The following is a 22,481-nucleotide window of genomic DNA, read 5'->3' as shown; positions in this document are numbered from 1 at the left end:
ACAGGGACACAAACTCCTCATTGGATGCAGAAGGACCTGCGCTCCGAGCGTGATGACATCACGCGATCACATCAGGTCCTGCTGCATCCAGTGAGGAGCGAGTATCCCCGCGCGTGAAAGAGCATAAGGTATGTTTTTTTTTTTTTTGCAGTCAAAAAAAATGCTGTGGGCTATACTATTAATGCTAGGCGGCCACTATGAGGGACATTATTAATGCTGGGGGCCAATATTTGGGCATTACTTACAATTGGGGCAATTATGGGGGGTTGGGATAAGCCAGTGAAATTCATCCTTTTTTAAACAGCCAGATGGCGAAAAAATAGACACACAAAGGATTAGAAAATGCTTCTAAACGCCTATTTTTTTTTATTTTATTTTTTACATACGTGTGAATGTAGCCTTCCATGGAACTGTATGATGGAGGCGGTTTGGGAGGGAGTGATGTTTCTTACATGGGACTGTGTGTTGGATGAGGCTGAAGGGAGGGAATGATGTTTTGTATATGGGACTGTATGTTGGAGGGGTGGAAGACAGGGGATTGATGTTATTTACATGGGACTGTATGTTGGAGGCGGAGGGAGAGATGGCGTGATGTTATTTAAAAGGGACTGTATGGTGGAGAGAGGTCAATTATGTTACTGGGTCTGTATGTTGGAATGTCTGGGGCATTACTGAGGGCACTACAGGGAGGATTATAACTATAGGGGGCACTGCAGGGGGGCATTATAAATATAGAGGACATTATTGGGGTCCTGATTGCTACTGGGGGCTCTGTGAGGGCATTATTTATACTGGAGGGCTCTTCTACTAATTGAGGCACTCTTGGGGAGCATTATTACGATTGGGGGCACTGTAGGGGCAGTATTACTAATGAGGGCATTCTAGAAGGGAATTACTATTGGTGGGACTTGGAAGTGCTTTATTACTATGGGGGGACTATTTGTATGGCAGTCATTTTTCTTCAGGGTAGTATTTGGGGGTATTGGGGGGCACAGCGAGCAGCAGGATAACACTGTTGGGACTCCAGGTTGTTTTGGGGTGATGATAGAAATGTGAGGAAGCGAAGATGTCTGTGTGTCACACTCTGCAGAGACGAGGCGCGGCTGAGAGAAGTTGTCCGGACCTAATGTAGAAGATGATGACAGAGAAGATCAGTAGAGACGTCACTTGGGAGGCTCTGGATGTGGGAGGTATGTGCGGCTGTATACTCCTGTATGTTTGATAGTGTCTATGCAGCAAGTAAAGCAAGTAAAATGTCTTTAGTGCTAGTGCGGGCAGGGGCCGTGGACTGGGGCCATATGCATTGGGGCTTGGGCTCTGGATCTTTTGAGGCCCTAGCAACACCCCTGTTTCTAATAATGTTTCATTTATTTTATTTTACATTTACCGTCTCTCCCTGCCTGGGGAAGGGGCGTTGTGACGCTGAGCAATGAAACAAGAGGAGAGGGGAGAGGGATTCTCTACCTCTGCGCTGCTGCACTGTGTTATCCGATTGGTGGAGCAGCAGTGAGCAGAAGCTGCTGCTCAACCAATCGTTTCAAGTAATACTTCAGTCACAAACAGGGCGCACTCCCAGACTTCTAGAAGCTCCATGTGGACCCTGGATGTGACCGCCCGAGTGCCCGCCTGGCAGGCTGTCTCTCTTACCTGCCCACCCGCCTCACTTGTAGTGCCAGCTGACCTCCTGCTCAGCCCTCTGAGCATCGCTGCGGTGTGCCTGCCAGCCAATGCTGCCAACCTTCAGGCTCACTGCCAGCCTGACCAACAGTGGTGATTCTGTGCCCCCTGCCCTGTTCTATGCCCCCTATGCTGTATTCTGCCTCCTGCCCTGTACTATGTCCCCTATGCTGTATTCTGCCCCTATGCTGGTCTGTGCCCCCTATGCTGCAATGTGTGTGCCCCATGCCCTGTACCGTACCCCCTATGCTGTATTGTGCCCCCTGCCCTGTACTGTGCCCCCTATACTGCACTGTGCCACCTGCCCTGTACTGTGCTCGCTATGCTGTACTGTGCCCCCTGCCTTGTACTGTGTTCCCCTATGCTGCACTGTCACCCTCTGCCCTGTACTGTATCCCCTATGCTATATTGTGCCCGCCTGTCCTATACTGTACCTCCTATGCTGTATTGTGCCCCCTGCCCTGTTCTGTGCCCCCTATGCTGTACTGTGCCGCCTGCCCTGTACTGTGCCCCCATGCTGTACTGTGCCGCCTGCAATGTACTGTGCCCCCTATGCTGTGCCCCTTATACTGTACTGTGCTGCCTGCCCTGTACTGTGCCCCCTGCCCTGTACTGTGCCCTATACCCTCCTCAATGCCCCATTAAATTACCCTGTAGGAGGCACATTACAGGAGCATAAGGGGATACCCCTGTACTGTGCCTCCTAACCTCTACTATGCCTCCTATACCCTATACTGTGCCTACTAACCTCTACTATGCCCTCATACCCTGCATTGTGCCCCCTTACCAAAGCCTGTACAGTGCCCCTAATCATACCATGTACAGTGCCCTCTTATACTCTATACTGTGCCCCTGCTCACATACTGTACTGCAGGGCTCGACAAATCCCAGGCGCAAGGTCGCCATGGCGATCAGGAATTTTGTCCTGGCGCCTGGGTATTTGCCCTCACATGGCTGCCCCCCAGTAATCCGGGGCGCTCCCGGCACTCTGCCACCTCTACGTGGACTTCTCGGGCAGTCTGGCAGGGAATGAGTTACCCGAGCCAGAAGGACAGGGTGGCATCGGGGGAGCGGAGGAGGTAGGTAGGACGCAGTGGGTCTGCATCATGTGGGCGTTCCTTCTCCCTGGCTGTAGCGCTGTCCAATCGCAGTGCAGCGCAGGGAGAAGGAACGCCCAGGAGAGAAGCTGATGTCTCCTCCCCATTGCTCCGATAGTAATTAGCATATGGAGCAGGAGACAGTTATGGGGCACGGCTGGCGAACGGAGCAAAGGAATAATAGTAAGTGCTGGGACATCTCTGGGCGCCGCTCTGTGTAGCCTAATACTTAAATTCTGGACCCATATAAGGTCGTCTTTAACACATAATACAGGAGGCAGGTGCCGGCAGCAGAATCACATTGTGCGGCACCTGAGGGGTTAACTGCCACTGATCTTCTGCCAGTACCCGCCTCCTGTATTAAGGGTTAATTATCATTGGTGGAGCAGTGCTCCCCCCCACCCCAATCCATTAAAATCATTGGTGGCTGTGGCCACAGGGTCCCCTCCGCTCCTCTTCATTGGTGGCTGTGGCCACAGGGTCCCCTCCCCTTCTCATTGGTGGCAGTGGCCACAGGGTCCCCTCCGCTCCTCTTCATTGGTGGCAGTGGCAGCTTCTGATCGGAGCCCCAGCCGTGTAATCCTGGGGCTCCGATCGGTTACCATGGTAGCCAGGACACTACTGAAGTCCTGGCTGCCATAGTCAGCTCCCTGCTGCTGTGTGTACTATGCACAGAGCAGCAGGGACAGTGTGAGGTCCTATTCACCCTGATAGAGATCTATTAGGGTGAATAGGACAAGAGATTAAAAGATCCCAGGTTCTAGCCCCTAAGGGGGGAAATAGTTACTAAATAAAGTGTAAAAAAAGTAAAAAAAAAAAAACACGTTTTCCCAATTTCACATATAAAATATATAAACAATAAATAATTAAACATATCACATATCGCCACGTCAGAAAAGTCCAAACTATTAAAATATTTAAAAAATCTATGCGGTGAACGCTGGAACAGAAAAAAAATATATAAAACTGCGCGATTTGTTTTTAAATGCGGAATGCACGTGGCTTTTTTTGTTTATTTTTTAGAGTGGTATCGAATGGTATCGATTATCGAAATACTTTTTTATGGTATCGAAATCGCATAAAAAATTTGGTATCGCAACAACTCTACTCTGTACACTGCCACTGTATATGTGTGTGCTATTCTGTACACTGCCGCTGTATATGTGTGTGAGGTTCTGTACACTGCCGCTGTATATGTGTGTGCGATTCTGTACACTGCCGCTGTATGTGTGTGCGGTACTGTACACTGTCACTGTATATGTGTGTGCGGTACTGTACACTGCCGCTGTATATGTGTGTGCGGTTCTGTACACTGCCGCTCTGTGTGTGTGCGATTCTGTACACTGCCGCTGTATATGTTGTTAATGCCCATGTTGTTTGATTCTAGACTTCTTGATATGTTAATTTAAAAGGTGTTATTTTTGTCGCTGAAAATAAGGCTTTATAAGGTAAAAATAAAAAAAACGGCTCCTAACTTTTTTAGCTGGCTCCTAGATTCCAAGGAAATTTGTCAAGCCCTCCTGTACTGTGTCCCCTTACACCCTGTTATCCAGTCACTGTATGGCAGTATTATCCAGTCATTGTATGGTGGTTATTAAGTCGCTGTATGGCAGTGTTATCCAGTCACTGTATGGCGGTGTTATTCAGTCGCGGTATGGCGGTTATTCAGTCGCTGTATGGTGGTGTTATCCAGTTATGATATGGAGCTCTAACGTTAGTGTTTTGTTATCCATTCATGGTATGAGCTATTATCCAATATGGTGGTATTATTTAGTCTCTATATGTTGGTGATTATATAGTCACTAAATCTATTATTATTCGGGGGTAGGGCTGATATCTCTACAGTATTTACTGTAGATTCCAGTACATGATACTGTGGGGTGAGCCTTGTAGAATACAGTCCACACCTCTGACCACCAGGACCAGGCTGTGCGCTCTGCCAGCCTTCTGTACTATACCATGCAGTACATTGCAGCCTCCCTTCTCTGCCTCTAGTGCTTGGCACTATCATGGCACACTAAGGCCGGTTTCACATCACGTTTTGCCCTTCGTCTAATGTATACATAAAATGTATGTGTTAACAAATGCCTCAGACTGACACCAGACAGTGGCATCTGTCACCATAGCGTCCCATTGTAAAAAAATAAAATAAAAATTATACGTTAACATGTACATTTTTTTTTAACATACTTTGCAGGATACAAAAGCAAAGTGTGCTGCGCTTATGTATCCCCTTTTCCCAACGTATACATCAAATAGAAGGCAAAAATGTGATGTAAACCCTCCCTTACATATGCACAAATACGATGCCAGGATAGTCATGGGGTGGGGGGGGGGGGGGGGGGGCATACAAAATTTTTCTGTGGGCCCAGTCAGTTCTAGCTACGCCCCTGCCTAAAACGGAGCAAAGTGCCGGAGGGCGCACACCACATGGGACTGCTGACTATTTCCGTAAGCCTATAGAAGGGAATGGAGCGGTGGCCGCGCTTGCGAGGTGCGCTTAACATTTATTTCAATAGGACTTCCAAAAATAGCTGGGATTGCTGGGCCATTTATTCCGGATGACGCCGATTTCACGGTGAAACATGTTAGGGAGCTTTTCTTTTCTTTTCTTTTTTATTCTCAATCCTCTCTTCAGCGTTAAGTTGATTCTTGCTGTTCTTCTTCCCCCTACTCCATCAGGATCACAAAGGAGGAAACAATGATAGTAGTAATAACAAGTGTTCAGGGGCAAAGTGAACTATCACAGGCCAGCTGTAATGAATTGGTAGATAGTTGTATATCTTGGAGTATAACACCTGGGTTTAGGTGTCAGAAGGTGTCCTTCCAACCAGGGCCGGACTAGGAATTTAAAGTGGCCCTGGAAAACTAAAACTAAAAGTGGCCCCATTTTGTAGGAAGTCCAAATTAACAGAAGGTGGGGCAACACAAGTAGTTGAATTCAGGAGGACATATGTGGTCTCTGGCCGGGTACATGAGTTCCTGATTCTCACAGAGTTAATTACTGTTGAGAACTCATTATGTACCCGTCCAGCGGCAGAGAGGAGGACTTGTGTGGCCCCCTGGGGCATCAGCCCACCGGCTGGAGCATAGCTATAGGGGGTGCAGAGGTAGCAATCGCTCCCGGGCCCAGGAGCCTGAAGGGGCCCAAAACCCTTGTGCCACATAAGAAGACACTAGTATTCTAGAAAGTACATGCTCGTCAAGTTACACCTCTGGCTGGAGGGAAGGGGTTAGGTCAAAAATTTGGCATCGGGTGGAACTGCTGTTTCAATTTTTGCCTCAGGCAGCACGAAGGCTATGTGCTTCCCAGCCGCTGGCCACAAAGCATTGAGGGAAGGTGGGGCCCAAACAGAACCCTTGCACCAGGGCCCATGGGCCTTTAGCTACACCCCTGCCCACCGGGAAATTTCACTGTAAGGTCTATGGACAATCCGCCCCTGCCTAGGTAAGACGACCCCTGCATCCAGCTGACACTTGCGTAACAGCCGACATCTCTTTAGTATAGGAAGACTCCCTAATATTGACTGTCTATCCCTAGTCTTCCAGTATCATACCTTGGGGAAGGTCTATGATCTGATAAGTGACAGGTTCTCAGTTCTATCAGCTCCTGATCCGCTTACAGCTATTCTGGGAGATATTCCTGATAATAGGCAGATAAACCAGAAAATGGGGTCAGTTATAAAACTAGGTTTTTCTGGCACAAAATCTCTCATATTTCATATCCCCTTATAGAATTAACATTTAAACAAATGCTAAATTTAGATTTTGAGTGGTCTCATTGGATATAAAATTTTAGTTATTTTTTCCCTTTTTATTTCCCCACTATATAAAGGGTGTAGGGGGATATTAATAATTATATTATTTAAGGTCTTTACTCGGTATTGATCATATTTTGTATTTTGTTCATATTGTTCTCCAGAGAAAACAATAAAGCAAAAAAAAAAAAAAAAAAGCATTTGAATTCTCCAGTTACAGAACGATCAGAACTGCAGCCAACTGCCAAGGACATCGCCATGGACGGAGCTGAGAGGATCATCCAGCGTCTGCTGCTGGAGGCCAAAGCTTACAGGGACCGGTCATCTTTCCTGAACCTCCATGACTCTCCTGCCGTGTCAGGTACGTATCCTTTGGATTATCCCCTGCAGGCTTCTTATGAGCGGAGTGTCCCCACACTCCCAGTAGTGGGCGCTGTGCACACAGTGCCACTTCCCCTGCAGATATTGGACCATTTTGACCCCATGCAAAACCCTGATTGCATGATGGGGGTGTTCCCTGAGATCAGCCAGGCTTGGCTGGTCATTAACAGTCATTTCTTCCTCTGGAATTTCCAGAATGGAAGAAATCTTATTTCTTTTGATGGACTCAGGGACAGTATACTGTGTGCTGGACTAGTAAGACCTAAAGAAGGTCTCCTCCAGCCACACATTGCTTATCTCCTAGTCATTGCCACTCCTGTCCAAGTGGTTATGCTGGGAGTCACCGTGACCAGTCTACAGACTGGAGACCTCCATAACAGGACCACCGAGGAAATCCAGCTACTGACAGAGCCCATGTATTTAGCCGCCGCAGATGACATGTACATCTCTGTGACCGGCACACACAATGGGCGCATCTTTCTGTCAGGCCACTCTGGATCCTTGTATGAAGTGGTCTACCAGGCTAAAGCCGGCTGGCTTAGCCCCAAAAGCTGGATCATAAACCATTCTAAGGGCATGGCCTCTGTGCTTCTCACATCCATGCGCTTAACCAAATACGACCCCATTGCTCAGGTTGCTGTTGATAACAGCCGTAACATCTTGTATACCTTCTCTGAGAATGGGGTGCTACAGGTTTATGACTTGGGACAAGATGGTAATGGGATAAGAAAAGTGACATCAATATCCCAGGATACCATCGTCTCATCTGCTACAGACATTGCCAAGACGGTGGATGATTCGGCATTCAAGCCCATTGTACAGATTGCAGTCATTGAGGAATCAAAATCTGCAGTTTGTCACTTAGTGGCTGTTACTCGTGCCGGTGTCCGCCTCTACTTCACCACTGCACCATTACAGCAGCCCACAGCCCAGCCCTGCGGGTTGACCTTGGTGCATGTTCGCATGCCTCCTGGATTTACATCCTCTGCCTCAGTGGAAAAGCCATCAAATGTCCATAAAGTGCTTTACAGCGATGGTGTTTTCCTGATGGCAGCTTCTACCGATGATGACTGTAATCTTTTATGGTGCATCAACCATGACCCCAAGCGATTTCAGTTGTCACCAATGGAAATGCATTCTAAAGTGCCCATGGACGGTTATTCCTGCGCACTTGCATCTTTTACTGACTCTTCTACAACGATGGAAAGACGCACATTTCCAGCCAAGAAATTTGTTGTGCTCTCTGCTTATGGAAGCCATATTTTCTCTATGGTCACACCAGTGGAGCAGCTTCAACATCTTGTCTGCACTTATGAAGATGGAGGTGAACAGAACATTGAGCAATTCTTCAAACTGTACCAACGAGATCAGGCTTGTGCAGTTACTTTACAGCTTGCTTGTTCTACTTTTTCCTCTGAACGGAAGCTGTCTGTCTGGGCTACACAGGCATTTTTCAGTTATGGAGGAATAGCACCGGTGAAAATGAACCCTTCACTTGCTCCTCACAATAACATCAGGGCAATCTTTTATTCCTCTATACCTGTTGGGCCACCCTTGCACACTGGTAACCAGGCACTAAATCTGAGTTTCCTGGCTTCACTTGGTCAACCTTGCTATTTGCCAGTGATTATTTTTTCTGCAGGACACAATGGTATCTACATCCACTTTACCAGAATTATTCAGAGCATCTGGGATAAAGAACTTACAGCTGAGAGGAAATTCAAGGTGGAGAACTGCGATGTCACTGAGATTCATAGCAGAGTCTCCAGTCAAGTTCTGAAATCTGTTCTACAGGACCTTGGAGTTTTACAAGAGTTTCTGGATAGGAACTTTCAGTTTGGAACAGGCTCCCTCCAAGACATCAGATGCAGATATAAAAGCACGATCCCTCATGGCAACAGGGTAACCACTGGCACAAGGCAGAAGCTAAAGAACATTGGAGATCATCAAGAACTACATGACAAGCCCCAGTCAGCAGAGATAACTTCAATTCAAGAACTTCACCAGCTGGTCAGAAAGTCTATTCAAATCTTAGCACTTTGGAATCTGCTCTGTGGGAGCCACTTTCACCAGGTGGTGTCTGAGCTTCACACGGTGTTGCAGGAGCAGCTGAAAAAAACTACCTTTAAAGATCTACTCCTCCGGAACCAAGAGTTGACCAGAGCTCTTATTTCATCATTGATCACCTGGCATATCCGACACAACTTACAGGTAGATGAAGTCATTTCTTCCCTGCAACGAGCGTGCCCACTATTTTACAGCACTGAGGATGCCATCTTCACCAAGGCAAATCTACAAAGGTCCCTTCAAGCTCAGAACAAGCATGATAAAGACCAAATGCTGCGAGTGTCATTGCAGGAGTACAAGAAAGTAGGTCACCTGATTGACTTGGCGAACATTTGTGGCCAGTACAGACAAGAACATTTTTATGAAGGTGTAGTGGATCTCTGCCTGGCATCTGCTGAGAAAAAGGACCCAGCAGGACTTGGATTGCTCTTTCTGAGGAACGGTAAGCCCAAAGGGGACGCAGCAGGATTACAAGCATCTGAAGATAGGACGTTCTGCTACAAAATCATCCTTGATTCACTGCAAGAGGTGGTCAACCAAATGAAATATCCTCCACCTACAGCACCCCTGAAGCTAGACCCTGGACATCATTTGAAACAAATACTGATAGTGTCTCAGCGTTCTTCAGATGAATTCTTCCACATAGTCCTATTCAACTGGCTTATACAAGCTGATCTCACAGACATCCTGGTAGAGCTGAAATCACCTTTTCTGGAGGCTCATTTGCTGCATATATCTAACCGCCGTGAAAACCAAGTGGCCACCATGAATTTATTATATCGCTACTATCAGAAGAATGGAAACTACATCAGTGCAGCCAGGGTGATGGCGAAACTTGCAGTCATTGACAACACCGCTGTGACTCTTAAAAGAAGGATTGAATACTTATCTAGAGCCATCTTGAGTGCCAAAACCACCAACAGCATGGATGTACCCGCTCAAGATAAAGAATTCATCCATGAGCTTGAAGACTACTTGGATGTCGCTAAAATACAGCTTGAAATCCAGGGGACCTTAAGTAGACAATTCTCACATCTTTCCTCAACACAAAAGTCTGTGGCACAGCTCGATTCAGAAATAATGGACCTTACAGAGCTCTATGAAAAATTTGCACACCCATTCCAACTTTCCGAGTGCAAGCTTAAAATCATTCAATGTGCGGAATGTTTTTCTGATGTCTTCTTGGTGAAGAATATATGGAAAGAAATCATACAAAGAGAATTGAAGGACAGCGTAAAGATGGCTGCTGCTGACAGGATGCAAATGCTGAGCCTGAAGCTGATTTCACTGGGCAAGATCTTCTCCAGCACCCCCAGGTGCTTTCCGGTCAGGTTTTTGGTGAATTACCTGGAACAACAAGTCTGCACCTTGGATTGGCCTGCGGGGTTTGTAACAAAGACAATGCTGGAAATGACTGTGCTTCTTCCCAGATTATTTGCAGTATACGATGACCTGTTCAGATATAGGAATGACTTTTGGACTGAGATGAAGAACTCTTTACATCTGGCAGAATGTATTCATGGACTGCTATCTGGATATGTCAATGGAATTATTACAGTTCCGGTCCTTGAAAGGCATCAGTTTAACACCACCTGTGTGAGTGCCATCTCTTCATATCTGGTAGAGCTTCAGTCCATGGACCCCACACCTGCAGTGAAGACATCCTTGTGGAATTTCAAACATTTACAGACCGGATTGGAACAATTACTGTAAGTTCTTGAGCCAAGTTTGAAGGAGATATAGAATCGTTTTCTGCCTTACTTTGCTGGTCTGTTTCAACATACAATTGCCTTTATGGTCTCATCATCACGTCATCTTGGTGAATGTTTGTCCTTTTTCATCTACGCAGTGAGAGGTCATCTGTGTCCATATTGATTTGAATTTAAAAAGAGTTTTCCAGGAGTGCAATAGTGAAGACCTACCCTCAATATTGGTCACCAACATCAGATCACTGGAGGTCAGACCCCTGCCACCCCCTCCAATCAGCTGTTTATAAGGGACGCAGCGTTCAGCCTCCTCACAGCATAGCAAGCACAGCGCCATACATCGTATAGTGGATGTGATTGGTATTGCAGCTCAGACTCATTCACTTGCAGAGAGCTGCACATAGACCATTTGACCATGTGAGTGGCCTAAGAAGAAGCCGCTGCGCTCACCAGCCTATTCAAACAGCTGATTGTCGGGGGTCCTGGGAGTCAGACTCTCACGAGCCTAATATTGATGACCTATCCTGAGAATACAGTAGGTCATCAATACAGATGAGCAAAGTTTATAAAAATTTGATTCGGCTGCTTTGCTGAATTTTCCCAAAAAATCTGCTTTGTGACGATTTACTTTGTCACAAAGTGCATTTCTTTGTAATTAGTGGGTGCAATGACAGGGAGCGGCGATTGCGCCGTCCCCGTCATTGTAACCCTCAGATGCCGAGTTCATACTGATCGTGGCATCTGATAGGAAAAATTGCAGTGTAAAAAAATACACTGCTCAAAAAAATAAAGGGAACACTTAAACACCACACTGTAACTCCAAGACAATCACACTTCTGTGAAATCAAACTGTCCACTTAGGAAGCAACACTGAGTGACAATCAATTTCACATGCTGTTGTGCAAATCGGATAGACAACAGGTGGAAATTATAGGCAATTAGCAAGACACCCCCAATAAAGGAATGCTTCTGCAGGTGGTGATCACAGACCACTTCTCAGTTCCTATGCTTCCTGGCTGATGTTTTGGTCACTTTTGAATGCTGGCGGTGCTTTCACTCTAGTGGTAGCATGAGACGGAGTCTACAACCCACACAAGTGGCTCAGGTAGTGCAGCTTATCCAGGATGGCACATCAATGCGAGCTGTGGCAAGAAGGTTTGCTGTGTCTGTCAGCGTAGTGTCCAGAGCATGGAGGCGCTACCAGGAGACAGGCCAGTACATCAGGACACGTGGAGGAGACCGTAGGAGGGCAACAACCCAGCAGCAGGACCGCTACCTCCACCTTTGTGCAAGGAGGAACAGGAGGAGCACTGCCAGAGCCCTGCAAAATGACCTCCAGCAGGCCACAAATGTGCATGTGTCTGCTCAAACTTTCAGAAACAGACTCCATGAGGGTGATATGAGGGCCCGACGTCCACAGGTGGGGGTTGTGCTTACAGCCCAACACCGTGCAGGACGTTTGGCATTTGCCAGAGAACACCAAGATTGGCAAATTCGCCACTGGTGCCCTGTGCTCTTCACAGATGAAAGCAGGTTCACACTGAGCACATGTGACAGACGTGAAAGAGTCTGGAGACGCCGTGGAGAACGTTCTGCTGCCTGCAACATCCTCCAGCAATGCCAGCATGACCGTTTTGGCATTGGGTCAGTAATGGTGTGGGGTGGCATTTCTTTGGAGGGCCGCACAGCCCTCCATGTGCTCGCCAGAGGTAGCCTGACTGCCATTAGGTACCGAGATGAGATCCTCAGACCCCTTGTGAGACCATATGCTGGTGCGGTTGGCCCTGGGTTCCTCCTAATGCAAGACAATGCTAGACCTCATGTGGCTGGAGTGTGTCAGCAGTTCCTGCAAGATGAAGGCATTGATGCTATGGACTGGCCTGCCCATTCCCCAGACCTGAATCCAATTGAGCACATCTGGGACATCATGTCTCGCTCTATCCACCAACGTCACGTTGCACCACAGACTGTCCAGGAGTTGGCAGATGCTTTAGTCCAGGTCTGGGAGGAGATCCTTCAGGAGACCGTCCGCCACCTCATCAGGAGCATGCACAGGCATTGTAGGGAGGTCATACAGGCACGTGGAGGCCACACACACTGCTGAGCCTCCTTTTGACTTGTTTTAAGGACATTACATCAAAGTTTGATCAGCCTGTAGTGTGTTTTTCCGCTTTAATTTTGAGTGTGACTCCAAATCCAGACCTCCATGGGTTAAAAAATTTGATTTCCATTTTTTAATTTTTGTGTGATTTTGTTGTCAGCACATTCAACTATGTAAAGAACAAAGTATTTCAGAAGAATATTTAATTAACTCAGATCTAGGATGTGTTATTTTTGTGTTCCCTTTATTTTTTTGAGCAGTGTATATATATACTTACCTGATCCATTTGCTCACGACGGGCCATCCTCCACCATCTTGACTGAAGGTCTGGCGCAAAAGTTTGTGCAGGCCGCAATAGCATCATACGTCGCTGCACACGGGATTTCGGCGGAGATCTTCAATCAAGATGGTGGCGGGCGGCTCGTCACAAATAAATGGATCAGGTAAGTATTTTTTTTAGTTTTTACGCTGTTTCAGGTTAATTTGATTCGCTACTGCGAAACACGAAAAAATTCGGCTTTGCAGCGAACCGAATTTATCCTGAAATTTAGATCGAAGTCTTCTTTGTGAACTTCGATTCGCTCAACACTAATCATCAATACTTTACTCCTGGAACACTCCTTTGATCTGGTCATCAAGTTGTCATCCCGGCACATTGCTACCACTCACCACATCCTCCTCTACTGCTCAGACCACAGGTGGCAGAAAGTGAATTTGCTCCTTTTCAAACAATGACAACATTGGCATCTTTCCCCGCTCTTCCACACTCTGCACTATTTAGTCGTACCATTGCCATCTTCCTGGTCATCAGCATGTAATCTGCTCGTCATGTCTTCTGAGGTTAAATTTTCTGCTTAGTCTGTTCCCCAATGCTCCAGCCACCTATCACCGTGGTTAGCCACCATATGTAATATCCATCAACTGTGGCTCAAGGTCTGATAACTTGAAAGTTCCTTACGCTGTTCCCTATGCTTCCTCAAGAACTGGACATCTAAGTGCATGGTTGATGTGTCCCATAATTTCCTCCACTGTTCTAATAGCCAGGTGTTTACTATCTACATCATACAAAATATGCCGTAGCCACACCACCAGCTTTGCAGAAATGGTTGTCTCCTTTCCATACGGGGACATCAGGTCTTCTGCATTTCGTCTTTGGACTTTTCGGACAAGCACTTGTTCTCTCCTTAAGAGGTCATCTGGAAACATATTTGCCATCCTTCTGGTCACCAACAGGCCTTCTGAGTGCATATTCTTTCTTTGCGTCTCCTTAGCAGCTCCAACCATCATACCTTTTAATATCTATAAGCTGCATCACAAATTTTTGCGACATGTCCACACGTTGCCTACTTCTCTATGGGTCTGTGTGATGGACTTTTTCACATTTGCTGCTCACCAGTAGCTCATTTGGGTGGATACTGCCCTCATCATCTACCACATCTTCCACTGCTACTCCGAGCACGACGACTCTTACCACCATACCATGTGTAATATCCTTCTGTTGCCATATAAGCTGCATGGGCATGAGTGTCCGAACACTGTCCCCATCTCTGCTTGGCAATCTCTGATTTTACACTTTCTCTTCCACCATCTCTGCTTAAGTCTTCTCCCTGATAATAAACAGGGAACCTGGATCTACAATAACTTGTCTTCAGTCAACCTTACAAACCACTCTTAAGGTGTCATATTTTGCTCTTCTTCTGCTCGCCAAAGTGTCTTCTGAATGCACCTTCACTGCATGCTCCATCTTCTTCCAGTGCTCCACCCAGCGTGCATATTGATTTCACACCATACCTCGTAATCTACTTCACGATGATAAAAAACATCCAAGATCTCCACACTGAACATCTATATCTACTTCTCCTGCCTCACATATAACATCAATCTGCTCCATGAATATAAATAACATCTAAAATCTCCACACTGAACATCTATATCTACTTCTCCTGCCTCACATAACATCAATCTGCTCCGCCATCTTTTCTGGGTGTCCACACTATATTATCTGGACTGTGTGGACATGCACTCTCCATCTGCTCACCCCTTTGTCACCTAAGTCCATGAACACCACACTGAACATCTTCATCCACGTCTCCTGCCGCATATATAACATCATCCCAGAGACATCACACTGCGGCACCTTCCATCACATCCATCATTTGTGGGCAGCACGGTGGCTCAGTGATTAGCACTGTTGCCTTGCGCGGCCATAGCTTATATCTGACTATGGCGGTATCTGCATGGAGTTTGTATGTCCTCCCCGTGCTTGCGTGGGTTTTCTCCGGGCACTCCGGTTTCCTCCCACACTCCAAAAACATGCTGATAGGTCAATTAGCTTCATTTTTTAATTCTCCATGTTATAATTAGTAGTTACATAGAAAGTCCTTTTCATCCTTTTCTTTAGTTATTTTTTCACTTAATGCTTAATTTCTTTAAATAATTATATAATGATATAGCAAATTCAATATACAATGTATCTATAGACAGTGGATGACTTCTCATAAACCCCATGTTCAGGCTTTGCTGTAGATAGAGGATCGTCCAGCGCTATGTACCCAGCTGTAACCGCGGCTCATGCCGCACGTGTAATCGCAGCTTTATAAAAATAATAAAACACATTGTAGTATAAAGACACCCCACAGACTGATAACTACATCCACTGTCTCATGAGGAAAGTAGTCCTAGGTAGGGGAACCCAAAATAGTTTTTTTATTTACATTTTTTTTTGCCCCAGTTAGGTTAGGGAACTCGCAAGATAATGAGGACCCTTGACGTGGGTTGCGAGCTTACATATCTTGGCCAAAATGAGACGTAAACTAGCAGCTCAAGCTGTATTATATTATATCCGTACATTATATTATCACCCCCATGTGGGGTCAGTGTATGTGTGCTGCACTTGGTGTATTGGACACTCTGCCTAAACATGTAATATTAATGATATCGCATTGTCCATCACATGACAGTGTAAGGTGCTGGAAGACAAGAACTTGACTTATTTGCATTTTTTGGCCAAGATATAAACTAATACCTCATGTTTTGTAAGTAAGGAAGATTGGAGAACGAGGAGAAGACCGGGATTTTCCTTTTATGTATAAGAAACATAAAGGGCACATAAATCCAGATTTACTACAGGACCCGGTCTAGGCAATGAGACCAATGAAAGAGATACAGAAGTATCAGCTGCATATTATATTTGTATCACTCATCATCATCATCATCATCATCATCAGCAGCAGTGGAGCATGGTACTGACATGACCTGTTTTCTATGAATCCATGAATCTATTTCAGTTGAACTGCTCTATTAGACAAGCTGCAGACCCCATTGATTACTAAAATGGGGTCCATGTAACTCCATTAGAATGGAGCGGTAGACATGAGAGCTATGCTTCATTCAGCTCTATGGGGCGGACAGAGATAGCTGAGCGCTTGTACTTGGTATCTCCACAGTCCCATAGAGTTGTATGGATCTGCAGTACACATCCATGTCTGCTACACCATTCAAATGGGGGAACACGGGCACCTAGGGGTCCAACTGCTGGGGCCCCTGCCGGTCAGACACTTATCCTCTGTCCTGTGTATAGGAGGTATCTTGTTGTACTTTGACAACCCAATTAACTCATGAATATGCCGGACTCAGTGTAATTGTGTGAATGATCAAACATATGGGGCATGCATCTGGAATCTACATTGTAGATGGGAAAGGTTGGTGTCAAAAAGCACATGACAGGTTCCCTTTAAGGCCTCATCCACATGGCCGTTGCCGTTTTGGAATCTGCAATCGCAGATCCACATAATACGGATACCGACCCCACATATTTTTATTAGAAATGCCTATTTCTGATTGCAAAACAGACAAGAGTAAGACATGTTCTATAATTTGCAGAAGTTATTAAATCTGCGTACTGTCCGCCATGTACAAAAAATGCGGATTGGCCACAGACTCAAAATGACACATGACAGAAGCGTTCCTGCTATAGCCTGTACATCTGACTCTTAAAATGAAACACACCTGTATTACTGCTGCAAATCCCGATGTGGCATCGGATCTAATGACCCAAACTAACAGCATCAAAGATTCTTAAGATTCTGGGATTTGGAAAAAATAATCTTACAGTACATTCTACTTGTGTCAAACTGTCATATACCGTATTTACCAAACCATAAAATGCCCTTAGGTTTTAAAGGAGGAAAATAAGAAAAACATTTTTTTTTTATCAGACCTCATCAGATCAAACTCCCAGACTTCATCAGACTTCAGATTAGACCCCCAATCTTCCTCAGACCTCAGATCTCAGATCAGACCCCCAGACTTCATGAGACCTTCAAATCAGACTGCAAAGAAAAAAAGAAACCCAGTCAGTACAATGCACTGCACAGTTGCATGTCAACATGGCTGAAAATACAAAAGCAAAAACGGACACAATGCATCAGCACTCTGCAAACACAAATACCAAAGTATATAAAATAGTGCCATACTCACTATAGAAAATATACTAGTGCTAATGCTATGCTCATTATATATTCAGTAAAGCAAATAAAAATCCATGGCACTCACCATCTGATACAATTATCCTTTGATCATGAGCTGGCACATAGGATATGGCAAGCGCCCGACTGTATAGGGAGGGTGCTTAGGGACTGATGGTCCTCCTCCCCCCATTCCCCCCTTCAGGACATGCTGGGAGCTGGCCCCGTCATGTAAGGTTTAAGTAGTGGTGGATTAGGACGGCCGTTAAGGGGTTAATTCTCTGGTGGAACCTCCTTAGACAGGATGGGGGCGGTGCAGGAATCCTGAGGGTACATATACCCCTCCCCCTGCTCCAGCACTTCCTCTTGCAAGTGGAAGCAAAGATTGTAGAGGTATGCTTCCTCTTTGTTCTGTCCACTCCAAGTTTCCGCGGGAGTTGCCGCCTCTTGGCCTCCTGGCGAGTTTGCATGTGGAGGGTGAGGGTTGGCCGGCTCATTTGTGAGCGTTACCGGCTTTCCCTGGCACCCCCTCCCCCCCCTGCTCCTATTCACGGTTATGGCCGGGAGCTGCCGCATCATGCGTGCAGCCCCGGCACTTAAGCTATGAGGCCGGCGGTAACCCCCGCACCCCGCTCCCTGCTCTCCGTCCATTTTACTGAAATTGCCGGGAGCTGCCGCATCATGCGAGCAGCCCTGGCGCTTAAGCAGTGGTGCCGGCGGTAACTCCCGCTGCCCCCCCCCCCCCTCCGCTCCATTTGACAGGCATGGCCAGTAGCTGCCGCACTATGCTTTTTATGTGGCCCCCTAGGCACCAAGGACCGGCTCCGGCACCATTGTGGCCCTAGCACCGCCCCTTACTGTAGCCAAATGGGTTTTTTCCCCCCCCCCCCCCCCACACACACACCCTGGGCCCTGTCTTTTTTGGGCAGGACCCCTTATGTCAGGCAGTTGCCGTGTAGCTTCTCCCTTTCCATTCATAATGCATGATGTAGCTCTGCTGCCACCTACTGCGCCACATATTTAATATTGCCTGTACAGCGGATCACTGGTGCCCCGGTTTATTAATTAGTGCCCTCCTAAACCATGGGGCACTATGGGTCCCAGTTTTTGCCTGTTTGTATCTCCCGCCCTCCTCTCCCAACCTCTGGAGCAGGGGTTGCTTGGTGTTTTTCCTCCTTCGCAGGTGTCAGACGTCAAGGCCAGAGTGGGTCCCGCAAGCACCGGGCCCGTCGCCGCTTCTGGTGGAAGTAGGCGCCCCAGTTCCTTCAGGCGGCGCTCACCGTCGTCTTCTGATGGTATGTCGGGTGCGTCTGAGGAGTCTGGTCTGATTTTGCATTCAGAACCGTAAGAGGCAGGTGCCTACCATCCATTCAGCCTGGTCACTGTAGTGGCCCTTTGGGTTGCAATTCCTGTACTTGCTACTTCGGTGGCGCTGTCCCTGATTACACTACGCCTGGTGAGTACTGGTGCACTCTTGGATGCGTGCACCATATAAAAAAAACAAAAAAAAACCTTCTTCGAGTCATTCTTTTATATCAGCGTTACTTAATTTCATGTGAACGTTTTTGGGTTTATAACTCTTGTATTTCTTTTAGCTTCCTACTTTATAGCAATACAGTATATAGCAATACATTAAAAAAAATAAAAATAAAAAATAAAATAAATAAGAAATTATTTAAATAAAATATAGTAAAATTAGTTCATCGCCTACGGGATGGGGTTTGTGAGTTTAGGAACTTTAGTTCTATATCCGCCTTATATAGTGTCGCGTATGTTTGTACTCTAGGCAGCTCTTATGGCTGTGTGGGTAAAGGCTTAGGGTATCTAGAGCTATAGCTCAGTGTTAAGACACTTGCTTTGCATGCAATGTTCTTGGGTTCAAAACCCCATATAGGCTATTAAAAAAAAAAAAAAGGTTATATTTGGCAAGCTGGTAGCTCTAACATTTAGGCTTAGTTCAAACCGCTTTCAGCCTTAAAAAAAAAAAAAAAAGTTTACTTGTTTCCACGTAAGTTCTCCAGCGGTTTTACTTTTTATATACGGTGAGTTATTCTATACTGTGCTGTGTAAGGCTTTTACTGTTGGCTGGGGTTCAATTTCGGTTATTTGTTTACCCACGATACAAAAGGTTTTTATTTTAGCTGTATTATGGCTAGGTACTTCTTTAGCCATTGGTATAGTGATCCTCCTTGAGTATAGCCCCCACTGGTTCATTCCGGTGGATGGGTTTATATAAAAAAAAATAAAAAAAATATATATATATATATAATAATAATAATTTGAATAAATATAAAAAAATAATAATAATAATAAAAATAAATTAAAACAGGATAGAGTATGATATAGATATACAAGGTATGACATAATATGCTGTGGTATTTCGCATATTTCATAATAATATAATGAACATAGTATATTTGGTTTCTTTCCTGTGTAAAGTAGTACTTCCTGTTGGGCTCCTACCTTTGGCACTATGCCGTGTGTACTTAAAAAAAAAAAAAAAAATTAATACTAGTAATAATCATTTAATCTGTTCTAGTTGTGCTTTCAATACTGTCACATATGGCATGGTTTTATTCATATATACTGGGGCAAAAAAAAAAAAAAAGATATGAAAAGATATCTCTCTTGTGTAGTGGTTGCCATACTTGCTGCTGGTATTCCAGGGCGGTGTTTGAATCCTGGTAGAAACATTCAGTAATAGAGATAACTTTGTATATTTACTATTTTCTAAGCTCTGTGCTATGATGCAGTCGCTGTGAGTTCGGAATCCCTCACAAATTTTTGCTTATTTGTATTTCAATTGTTTCAGTAGGGGCGAATCCAAGGGGGATTCCCGCGATGTGTACGGTACAGGAGACCTTATTCTAGTGCAGCTGCGTTGTTCGGCTCGGCGGTATTTGGCGCAGCGGTTCAGTGTTTGTATGTGGCTCCGCTGCCTCTATTTGGGTGTATATTGCAGGAGCCGGGTCTCAGGTATAATTGGAAGTTAAGACGGAAGCAGATATCCGGGTCCGTTTGTTCGTCGCTCAGGGTAGAGCCTTAAAAAGGTGTAATACACTTGCTTTGCATGTTGTGTTCATGGGTTCAAAACCCCTTTCAGGCTTTCAAACACAATTCATGAAATTTCACTTTTATCTGCAGTGTCGGTTTTGGAGCGGATCAGACACACTATTGGTCATCCTATGGCCTTCACAGGCCGACATGCTGACCCTCCAAAATATAATTTTCATGCATCGTTCCAATTTACGGCTGGCGATGCGGTTGTAATAAGTAGTATTTACTTTGGTAAGTCATGTTTCGCCTCCTTCAGCCTTTGTTGCCTTATTGATATTTCATCCATGATGTTTGTCTTCTTCATTCTAGGCCGCGCAGCGTTCGGTTTTATCCCTGGTTTTTATGGGGTAATAGTTTTATTGGGCTTAGGGCCCGCCTATACATTACGATCCAGTGAATCTAGGTGGTGTGTACCTTCTCTCCCGCCCGGTTTCGATTCGGCGGTTAGTTGGTTATTCGGTTATTACTTTACTATGGTGGGGTTTCAATTCCTTTTCCTCAGCGTGGTTTTTCCTCTGTGGTTTTACATTTCAAAAAGTAAATAAAGTGAAAATATATAACTAATTAATACATAATTAAACGATAAGAATAAAAAATAAAAAATAAAAATGTCATTTGTATGGAATAGAGGTATTCTGTGGCTAGTTATATGATCGATCCTCTATGTGGTTGGCTGCTCAGGCTAATTGTTTTTTCTTTCAGGTCGTGGTGTTCGGCGGTTTGCTGGTTGGCCTTTTGGATATCTTCCGTGGGTTCGGAGAGAGGACCTCGGCCCGGTGGGCGTTTTTGGTTTTGAGAGGTGGAAGTTTCTGGAATGGGATCCGGGATTCCAGGTGGTTGGTATAGAGTTGTGCCAAGGGCGCGGTGATGCTGGAGACCCAGCTGAGATAATTCCCTGGCCTATTCCGTAGCTTTGGACATCTTGGTTCTTACGTACGTTTATCTCGGTTATTTTTAGGAGGTTGGTGATAATCTCCCAGGTGGGTATATTTGGGAATGCGTTAGGGATACAATACAAAGGTATAGATCATGGGGTGGTTTGTCACCGTTTCGGATGTTGCAGCTATATAGTGTAGTGCTTACAGCTGTATCAACGACCTCTCTAACCTTCTTTTTCCGTACGCAGGGGATCTCCTCTTTTAGTGGCTCAGTCCTGTGGGTAGATTTATGGGAGTTGTCCAGCTCCGGTATGTCTGCTTGTTTACGGGACACCAGAACAGTACACTGTCCTTCATGGTGGTTTCACTAGTATTTTATATGGGGGTTGGGCTAGGTTCTATAAAAAAAAAAAAAACTCACGGGTTTCTACCCCCCCCGTTTTCATCAACCGGTTTTCTTATTGGCATTGGTTTTTGATGGTACATGTTGGCGTTTTGTATGTTAGTCGGTAATTCCTTTTCGCCTGTAAGAAGGTTTTAAACAGACCCTGTTCCGCTGGGTGGTGGTCGGAGCCCCGTTTAGAGAACGGTTCTCCTCCGTGGCGGCATTTGAGTACAGCGGAGATATGGTTGGAGCAGATGGCGTGCTTGCCCGCTGGGAGTCCAGCTGTGGGCATACTGCTCTGATGATTACGGTTTAACTTGCCTGCTGGGAGTCCAGCGGTGGGCATATCGCTCTGATGATTACGGTTTAACTTGCCCGCTGGGAGTCCAGCGTTTGGCATACTGCTCTGATATTATGGTTTATTAAGGTTTGCCGCTTTAATAAAGAAGCTGTGGCCGATCACCATCCAGCAATAAAATGATACAGTTGTCTGTGTTGTTTGTTATGGGTCAAGGTTGGGTAGAGGGGCCAGAGGTGATTAAAGGTGTTTTCCCCCTTCCCATGTTTCCCTGAATACCGGCAGTCTGGAGAAAATAGGCAACAGACGTTACATTTTACATTGCACTTCATGGAGGCAAGACGAAGTGCAATGTAGCAGAAACGGCTGTTGCCTTTTCTTCTCCATATCCTATGTGCCAGCTCATAAATAAAGGATAATTGTATCAGATGGTACGTGCCACAGATTCTTCTTTGCTTTACTGAATTTTGGATCATCTACAGTAAGAGCACCACCGTGGACTGTTACACAGCTCTGTCCGTCTGTTACATGGAAGTAAGCGGCTCAAAGACAGTTTAGCAGCAGTAGTGCCGGTCCTTCTACTTTATAAAATATGCTCATTTTTTAAGTT

At 45.6% G+C, this 22,481-nt stretch overlaps 1 protein-coding gene across 1 annotated transcript; it reads left to right on the top strand.

Moving 5' to 3' along the window:
- Positions 1-6,790: 6,790 nt before the first annotated feature.
- On the top strand, positions 6,791-10,693 carry LOC120979776 (nuclear pore complex protein Nup155-like). The gene has a single exon (XM_040408732.1). It carries the CDS (start codon positions 6,791-6,793, stop codon positions 10,691-10,693), a length of 3,903 nt encoding a protein of 1,300 aa, XP_040264666.1.
- The last annotated feature ends 11,788 nt before the right edge of the window (positions 10,694-22,481 follow it).

This window comes from Bufo bufo, chromosome 9 (genome assembly GCF_905171765.1).
Source record: "Bufo bufo chromosome 9, aBufBuf1.1, whole genome shotgun sequence".
NCBI lineage: Eukaryota > Metazoa > Chordata > Amphibia > Anura > Bufonidae > Bufo > Bufo bufo.
This window is presented reverse-complemented; position numbering and strand designations above follow the sequence as displayed.